The sequence below is a fragment of the Sorghum bicolor genome, chromosome 1 (assembly GCF_000003195.3).
Source record: "Sorghum bicolor cultivar BTx623 chromosome 1, Sorghum_bicolor_NCBIv3, whole genome shotgun sequence".
In the NCBI taxonomy this organism is placed as follows: domain Eukaryota; kingdom Viridiplantae; phylum Streptophyta; class Magnoliopsida; order Poales; family Poaceae; genus Sorghum; species Sorghum bicolor.
Window position 1 is genome coordinate 18,269,765 of NC_012870.2, and position 9,346 is coordinate 18,279,110.

At 42.2% G+C, this 9,346-nt stretch overlaps 1 protein-coding gene across 2 annotated transcripts; it reads left to right on the forward strand.

Moving 5' to 3' along the window:
- LOC8067077 (DEAD-box ATP-dependent RNA helicase 12) lies at positions 343–5,579 on the forward strand. 2 transcript variants are annotated; one of them, XR_002449087.1, is made up of 10 exons: positions 344–819; positions 1,328–1,388; positions 1,555–1,789; positions 2,396–2,634; positions 3,990–4,241; positions 4,334–4,514; positions 4,637–4,725; positions 4,814–4,887; positions 4,968–5,135; positions 5,234–5,579. XR_002449087.1 is itself a non-coding variant. In XM_021450956.1 (9 exons), the coding sequence occupies exons 1-9, from the start codon at positions 506–508 to the stop codon at positions 5,044–5,046; spliced, it is 1,524 nt and encodes a 507-aa protein (XP_021306631.1). In that variant the 5' UTR covers positions 343–505; the 3' UTR covers positions 5,047–5,577. The 2 variants fall into 2 exon arrangements, 1 of the variants encoding a protein (XP_021306631.1); XM_021450956.1 differs by having other exon boundaries at positions 343–819; positions 4,968–5,577.

Here is a 9,346-nt window from a genome sequence, read left to right on the forward strand (position 1 = left end):
ACAAACCACCACGTAGGCCCTAAAAAATTTGCAAAACCAGTACTAGTTTGGGCCTTGTTTAGTTCTTCAAAAATTTTACAAAATTTTTTAGATTCTCCATCACATCGAATCTTTAGACGTATGCATGAAGTATTAAATATAGATAAAAATAAAAACTAATTGCACAGTTTGGTCGGAATTGACGAGACGAATCTTTTGAACCTAGTTAGCCTATAATTGGATAATATTTGTCAAATACAAACGAAAATATTACTATTCATATTTTGCAAATTTTTTTCGAACTAGACAAGGCCTTGGCCGGAAAGCTTCAAAAGACACCCCCGCTTGACGATTTCTCCCCGAGCCTACCTGGCAAGTGGCAACCTTACCCATTCGAAAGCGAACGCTCACGGATCCATCCACCTCCAAAGTCCAAAACCAAAAGCGAAATCCACGCCCGCCGCAACGGCGAAACCGTCGGAACCCTAGATCTCTCTCGCCCGTGCTCCGAAACCCCAGATCCACCATGGACCAGCCCAGAGCCCGCTACCCACCCGGCTATGGCTCCCGCGGCGGAGGCGGAGCCGGACGTGGCGGCGGAGGCGGCAATGGAGGCGGCGGCGGAGGCGGTGGCGGAAACCACAACTACTACGGCCGGAACCCGCAGCCACAGCAGCAACACCACTACCAGCAGCAGCAGCAGCAGCAGCAGCACGTGCATAGGAACTCCTCGCACCAGCAGCAGTGGCTGCGGCGAGACCAGGCCCCCGCCGTTGCGGGGGCAGCGTCCGGAAACGCTGCGGCTAAGACGGCGCCTCAGCTTGACGCCATAGACTCGAGGTACTGCTTTTGCTTATCTGCACATCTCCTCTGGTGAACCATATTTGTATACTCTGCTTGGTGCTCTGGCGATCTCTAGGGTTTGTGCTTTGTTTTTAGATGTAGAGGCGACAACATGCGGGGTGTTGGAGTGATTTTGGTTGCTTCACTGGTTAAATTTGTTCTACTGCTATGTCATGCTGACGTGAGTTAATGAGCTTGCTGTTGCTGACTATCCTTTGATTATGTCAGGTTTCTGGAAAAAAATACAACAATTGCTGTAAAAATGACTACCACTGTTATAAATTTAATCTGCATTTGTATTTTTTTTGGTCCTTCATCTTGTGTTTTCTATGTATAAAGTGTGTGATTTTGACATTTGTTTACCCGCCGCTGCTATTCTCTACTTACCCGATATATAAATGATTCACTTGGGACTGTATTGTATTCAGCACTAGCATGTCATGATTGTAATTAAACTTTATCTATTACTAGCATAATCAATGTGCCTTTCATTTGTTTGTTTCAGTTCTCAAGATTGGAAGGCTCAATTAAATATACCAGCTCCAGATACACGCTACAGGACAGAGGTGAGTTCTCTTTCTAATACTTATTATCCTTCTGTGTTCAAGTATATATGCACAATGCATCCTGGTCCCTTTGAATGGTTTCAGAGTAGTTTTTGAGTGGCTCTTGTTTTCTTACTTCTACAAGCTATTGATAGTTTGCCTCTGATATTTGTGTTGTCGTACACAGGATGTCACTGCAACAAAAGGCAATGAGTTTGAGGATTATTTCTTGAAACGTGAACTGCTTATGGGAATCTATGAAAAGGGATTTGAAAGGCCATCTCCTATTCAGGAAGAAAGCATTCCTATTGCGCTGACTGGAAGTGATATTCTTGCAAGGGCGAAAAATGGCACTGGAAAAACTGCTGCATTTTGCATTCCAGCACTTGAAAAAATTGATCCTGAAAAAACTGCTATTCAAGGTGAACTATTTTTTCATATGTTCAAATTGGAAGTAAGCATATGGGGTCGTTTATTTAGTTGCTGCTTGCTTGCTACCATAACATGAGCAACTTAACTGGCCACCACAAAAAAAAGTTACTGTTTCACCAATTACTCTATATATTCATTTCTGCTCTATTTATGTTGCAAGCCACTGAATTATTGTTATTACTTTGATCACCTTAATGATTATGATATGGTGAATGAACCAGTCCCTTAACTCTGTCTTTTTGTATGTATTAGATAAATCCACATTCTTGAAATTTTGGTGTGTTGTTTTTATTGACGTGAGAAATAATCACAAAAAAAAGTTTGGTACTGATACTAGTAGGTATGAAATGTAGATTTTTTTTTTGTGGAGAAGCAGACCATTTGCACTTAGCATTCTATGGCTGTTTGACAGACTAATTTGTAATAGTGCAACAACATTTTACTTTCTTTGTGGATCAGTGTGCCTTTTCAAAAACATGTGTTATGGATGATGTTTATGTAGTGCCAGTTTTACATCCACTGGTGAATTAGTTCATTGTTGTGTTTCATAGAGTCTCTCTTATTTTTGTTTTCTGGTTCTATTGGTCTTTCTTCAGTTGTTATACTAGTACCAACAAGGGAACTGGCTCTGCAAACTTCACAAGTCTGTAAAGAGCTTGGGAAGTACCTGAACATTCAAGTCATGGTTAGTACTGGAGGAACCAGCTTGAAGGATGACATCATGCGTTTGTACCAACCTGTTCATTTACTTGTTGGGACTCCTGGCCGAATACTTGATCTTACCAGGAAGGGCATTTGTGTGCTGAAAGATTGTTCAATGCTTGTCATGGACGAGGTATAAATAATTACACTTTGTTTTTCTTGTGCTGTATATATTTTATCGTAGCGTAGTCACTGGAGTGTGTCCTTTCCCCATTTGATTTACACTAAATCATGTCACTTTGCTATATGATGTTGTGTTCCCTCACTGAAAGAAAAGAATCTGAAGTTGTTTTGGTATCTCTTTTCAAAATTTTACACTGATGTTGGCCGCCCTTCTGCATATGTTCCTCATGCTAACATTGGTCTTGATAATGCACACTTGTTGATACACTGCTCAAATAACATTCCAGAACCATGTTGTTCTTGGAGTCTTATTTCTTAATTTCTACAATTTGCTGATTTGTGGTTTTGTGGGTGCATTTGTGTCTTTAAAGTGTGTTCATGGTTTGTTTTTGATAATCCATAGTGCTACAATCTCATGTGGGGTTTCAGCTCTAGCCTTTCCAATTTGGTTGGGGCTAAAAGGCTTTGTTGTTGTTGATAGTGTTAGGCAGTCCCAACGCGACACTACCTCTAGTTTCCATGGCATTAATTAGCTTGCCATGTAGGCAGAAAAGCTGACATGGCATGAGATTAGATGAGTAAGGAGAAGAAAATCAGATGAAATCGTTTTCTATTTGAGAAACAGTGTCAGCTCAAGCTCCAAAGTGTGAAGAAACCGGCGATTTTGCATTGGATACAAGGAGACGTTTCCTCATGTGGGTCCACAGCCACACGCCGTCGGTGGTAGCTGCTCGCTAACCGCGAGCCTGTTGCGCGCACCTCGCTGCTCCTGTGCTTGCCGCTGGTCACTGCTCGCTCTGCGCGTGCCTCGCCACCGGCTGCTCCTTGCCAGAGCGAACGCCTGGCCACGCTCAGCAGCCATGCCTCGCCGGTGGCCTCTGCTCTGCAGCCATGCCTTGCAGGCGACTGCTGCTCGCGACACATGTGTGCCTCACTGCTGGCTGCTCCTCCTTGCGCTCACTGCTGCTCCCTGCATTTGCGTTGTTTTTCGATCTGAGTGAGAGAAGAATTGAGTCATCCTGGCCAAGGAGCTGACTCGAGAAAAAGGCAGAGGATGCCCATGTGCAGACTGGAGCAATAGGGAGGAGGGGTCCATGTGAATGAAGAAAAAGGAAGAAGGGACCCACGTGAATATTTCTGGGGTGTGTGGTATAGTTTCTATCTATACTTTCTTGGTGATGTGGCAGTTATAGAAACTACCCGGTGGTTTCAGGGTTGGGACTTCCCTTAGTAACTTTGGAAGTCCATTATTGTTGCTTCTGCAATGATCTGATGCGGATGTTGCATCCATTTCGTATGTTAATATGTTTATTATCTGTCAAAAGGTACAAGTTGAACAAACACATTATTTGGGATATCATGCAGGCAGACAAGCTTTTAGCTCCAGAGTTTCAGCCTTCTGTGGAGGCACTTATTCATTTCCTTCCACCTAGTCGGCAACTGTTGATGTTTTCAGCAACCTTTCCTGTAACTGTCAAGGAATTCAAAGAGAAATATCTGCCTAGACCTTATGTGATTAATCTAATGGATGAACTGACACTGAAAGGAATCACACAATATTATGCTTTTGTTGAAGAAAGGCAGAAAGTTCATTGCCTGAATACACTTTTCTCAAAGGTACAACAAACATTAACTCTACATTTTCTGTTTCATCCACAGTTAAGTGTAAACTGACACATTTCCTTTTTTTTTGTGTTTGTTTTTGTCAGCTTCAAATTAATCAATCCATTATATTCTGCAACTCTGTTAATAGAGTTGAGCTACTGGCTAAGAAAATAACTGAACTCGGTTATTCATGCTTCTACATTCATGCTAAGATGTTGCAAGACCACAGAAACCGAGTGTTTCATGATTTTCGTAATGGTGCTTGCAGAAACCTTGTGTGCACAGGTCTGTACTGATATTTTCCTATCTTAGTAGTCTTTCTCAATTTAGTAACTTACTTTTCAGCATATGTTCAATTGTCATTTATGAAGGTTTCTATAAGAGTATCATGGCTCTCTTTGTTGCAGATCTGTTTACCAGAGGAATTGATATCCAGGCTGTTAATGTGGTCATTAATTTTGACTTTCCTAAGACATCTGAGACATATTTACACAGGGTGCCTTTTTTAATCTTTTCTTCTCTAGAAGCTGTTTATTTTGTAACCTTTTGGAATTTAAAATTAATGTGTGTTGTCATGTTCCTAGGTTGGCCGTTCTGGAAGATATGGACACCTCGGTTTGGCAGTGAACTTGATCACATATGAGGACCGTTTCAACTTGTAAGCCTGTGTTAATAAAATGGCCTATTTCTCTAGTCTTGCATCAAGATTCCTTATCCTTTTGTCCCTTTGTTTTGCAGGTATAGGATTGAGCAAGAACTTGGAACAGAGATTAAGACAATACCCCCACAGATTGACCTGGCCGTATACTGCCAATGATGAGTGCCACAGTTTCAGGATCATCAAACACATTTTATTTTTTTAAGAAACTTATCAGGCAAATACATCTGTACATAGCAACCCATCAAGTGAGTTCTCCAACCAAATGCGCCACTATTTCCAAAGCTACCTAAATGGCTACATTTCTATATCGTCACAGATATCAAATTCTCTCCCATTCTTGTAGGGTTTTGTTTTGGCACCTTGATGACGTTTGTAACATTGGATTAGTAGAGGAAGTGCTTCCTGTAGGCACTGATACTAACCCGTTTAGCTGAGGACATGCACACTGGGCTGCTTCGAGATGAGACGAGACATCTTACCTCACTTGACATTTTCATTCTACTTGTTTTCCAGTCTCAGTTCTAATTGAGTTGCCTGTTATCATTTGATTCATCTTCCATTGTCTTCTTTCCTAATGTTATGATGCATAGAGATGTCTTTCTGTAGACGTATCTTTTGTTGATTTTGATTTTTCATGGTGTGTATACAGTTTAACTTGAAATCATTTCTGTATCAACTTTGCGAGAATACCTGTCTTGTAGTAGAATCAATATGTACACGAGAACTAGCAGTTAGAAGTACCACAAAACGATGCCGTGGCCTGCTGGCGTGGTGTCCGGCTTATCCTGTTTCCGATTAGGGCGTTTAGATTGTTTACTCCTTTTTTTACCACTTGAATGGTTAACTATTTAATTTCCGTCTACTCCCTAATAGAAATAACATTCCACCATTTATTGTTTAGCCGGCTGTTTAGCCCGTTTAGGCGAACACTGCGTCCGATGTTGGGCCAATGAAGGCCTCAAATTAGCTGAGCCCTCTATCCATTGGAAATAAAGAGTTTTTTAATGAATGAACAATATTTTTGTAACAAATCAGTATATGCAGGAGTCAAATTTTAGCAAAGCGAACAGGGTGCGTCCATGGTGGAGCCACCTAGGACATCTGTGCTGGGGAAGAGATGGATGTTGAAAAGTTATGACTGAAATTACTGTTCGTTGATTTATTGTGAGAGAAAAACTCTGTTGGCTGAGAAAACATACGACTTAGGCCTTGTTTAATTGTAAAGAAGCGGCGAACGGATAATGTAAACAAAGCCAAACTCATCGGTCTCAAGTGCTTGGGCCATGTAATATTCATGCAACTCACGCAGTTGTGTGGGCAACTCTTTGAACTTGTTCTCAAAAACCAAAAAATGGCCTCTTACATACTTATATGTCAATGGTGCCACCCCAACTGATTCCCAGTAGAGGTCTTCGGCGTACTGCGTGTTCAACGTGAGGTTGGCTTCCATCAACTTGTTTACATTCCTTTGATGTTCATGGAATATTGCGTCGGCCATTTTATTATTGTACTTGTTCTGTGTATGCCTTTCTTTTTCATTCCTCTTCAAGGCCTTAGGTACACTGGCAATTAGATTAAAGAAAGGAACATATTTTTCTTTAGGTATACCAAGAAAGGAACATATTTTTCCTTAGGTATACCGGCAGTGACTTTCTGGTTCATCAAGTTTATAATGCTGACACTAAAGGGCTTTTTGTTTTTCTCATTCTCAACTGATCCCGAGGACCTTTTGTGCGACTGTGATGATTTGTTTGATGTTTCTTTCCGTAAAGGAGCATGAGAGCCATGTCCTCTTCGAGGAGGAGGAATATTATCCCTGCCTGATGTAGACGGGCTAGGAGAAAGAGGAGGACTCTGCCAGCGATGAGGGGGAGAACGAGGATGAGGTGAGGAGGGGTCTACGAGGGGTGAAAGCCCTATTTTAGTTTTATATAATTGATGAAATTCAAAGTACTAACCTCTATGCTAAGTGTGTAGATTAGATGAGGTTGATACATGTCAAGTGATGGAGCAAGAGATGATCATGGTGATGTTGGTGATGACTACAAGGTGATCAAGTACTCAACTTAAAAAGAAGAAAGAGAAAAAAATAAAACCCTTCGGAGATCAAAGCAAAGATATTGCTTAGAGTTTTGGTTTTGGTAATCAAGACACCATATAGAGTGTCATCACGTTTAGAATAGATAACCGTACTATAAAGAGGGAAAATTCTTTGGCTAAGCGATTATTGAGTGCCATTAGGTGATAATGTTCATGTGCATGCATTTAGAACCTACTGAGCTAACTTAACTCCTTCGAAGAAAATGATTGTGAAAATACTAACACACTTGCACTTGTTGATACACACATGGTGGTGTTGGCACACTTTAAAAAGGAGGTGGAGTTTGAAGTATAGAGGGCAACGGGTATATTACCCGCGTGTGCGAGATATATAGACCCGCACTTGCGGGTTGAATTCCCAACCCGCACCTGCACCCGTAACCCGCCACGGGTAGAAGTCTACACCCACGCCTGTACCCGCGGGTGTACCTGTGAACCTGCATAATAATAAATTAATAATACATGCATAGATTATAGAAAAGAGTTTAAGTATGAAAATCAAAACTACTTAGCATTATACCAATATAAAAATGGTTCTCTTATATATAAATAGATATGAGGGAGGAAATCATAAAACTATGTTGCTTTCTTTATATATAGTATAAGAAGGGACCTACATATCATGAGGTTTGAGCAGGTTTGTAGGTACGGGTATAAGTTTTCTATGCTCACAAGTTTTTACCCATTGGGTTCAATTACAAACCCGCACCCACACCCACGGGTACCCTCACCCTACCAGGTTTTTACCTGCGGGCACGCGGGTAATCTGTACCCGTTGCCATCTTTAGTTTGAAGGGTAGAGAGGGGTTTGGGTTCAATGTTTTTGAGAAAATGAAATACATATTTTCTATTGCGTTGGTGGAAAGTTTAGAGAAGTCGTAGGAGTGTTTTTTACTGGAAAAACACTCATCGGACACCGGCCGTGGATGCGTCGGACGCTGGCCCAGCGTCCGGTGTTCTCTGGCTGAGCGGCGCAAGAGAGAAGTGTGTGTCAGAGCGTCCAACGAGGAGCGTCGAATGCGGCCTGCACACTTTTCCTGTGTCTGGTGAAGCGTGATGTCAACAAATGCTTGAGCGAGCTTCTCTGGCTATGATCGTCGGATGCCAGGGAGCGTCTCGTGAGGGTGCATCGGACGCATCTAACGGCCCTACCTACTTGCAATGCTTCCTGAGTAGCGTCCGGTGCTGAGGGGCGCGTCCAGTGCATACCACCTGACAGGTCCGACGGTTTGAACCTGTGAACTCGAACATTTAAGTGACCGTTAGAGATCGACGCGTGAGATTTAAAAGCTAGACAGGTGCCTGTCATCTAAGCATCAGACGCTGGGTTCTAGCGTCCGCTGGCTAACCGTATGCGCGTCCAACGCTCCTGTTTTGTGTGTAGTGAGAGAGTCAACGACTCTATTTGTTTGGGGGTTTGGCCGGCTTGGGGTTCACGCTCTTGGCATTCTAGTATACTTGACATCCTTGTGAGCCTAAGCAAACACCTCTCACTCATCTCCTTTATAGATTAACCATCTTTGTGAGATTGGAAGTGATTCCAAGTGCATTTGCTTGAGTGATTGCTGTCTAGTGGCACTTAAAGATCGATTTGGCTGCAGTTTTCTTGTTACTCTTGATGGTTGCTGTCACCTAGATGGCTTGGAGCAACGGAGAAGCATTGACACGAGTTGGTGATTGTTCGTGGCCATCTTCCGATGATTGTGAGGAGTTTTGTACCTTCCCCGACGGAGAGCTGAAAGTAACTCTAGTGGATTGCTTGTATCATTGAGCTACCTCACTTGTGGGTTGATTCTTATGGTGTTCTAGTAAGGACGAGGTTCGTGCAACACCTTTTAGCCGTCGAACCACCAAGTATTGATCGATACAACGGGGACATAGCGTGCCGGTAAGCACATGAATCTCGGGAGAAAAATTTGTATCTCCATTGTTATTGTTCATTGAATTTCTTCTGGACTTCATATTATTGTTATTGGTTCATGCCCTCTACGCGGCGGTATAAAGATCAAAATCCTCTCAATTACTTTTCCGCAAACTAGAGTAGCTTACTTACTTGTATTGAAATTTTTTAGAAGCTCTCTAGTGTAAGTAGAGACAGTTCTTTGTGTGCCTAGTGACAATAGCAACTAGAAATATTGGATAGGTGGCTTGCAAACACCTCTTTAGAGCTAGAGCAAAAAACTTCGCTTTGTTATTTACTAACCTCTTGCTCTAGTGAGCTTGTAGAATTTTTAAATAGGCTATTCACCCCCTCTAGCCATATTAGGACCTTTCAAGAGGTCTACTGACCAGGAGGAGAAGAAGACCTTCTAGGTGGTGATAGCAATGGAGGGTCATCTCTCCTCAGAGATGCTGA

Coding starts and splice junctions, on each gene's coding strand:
- LOC8067077 (XM_021450956.1), top strand. CDS start 506: ATGGACCAGCCCAGAGCCCGCTACCCACCCGGCTATGGCTCCCGCGGC. Junction 820..1,327: donor CTTGACGCCATAGACTCGAG/GTACTGCTTTTG, acceptor TGTTTGTTTCAG/TTCTCAAGATTGGAAGGCTC. Junction 4,242..4,333: donor TGAATACACTTTTCTCAAAG/GTACAACAAACA, acceptor TGTTTTTGTCAG/CTTCAAATTAATCAATCCAT.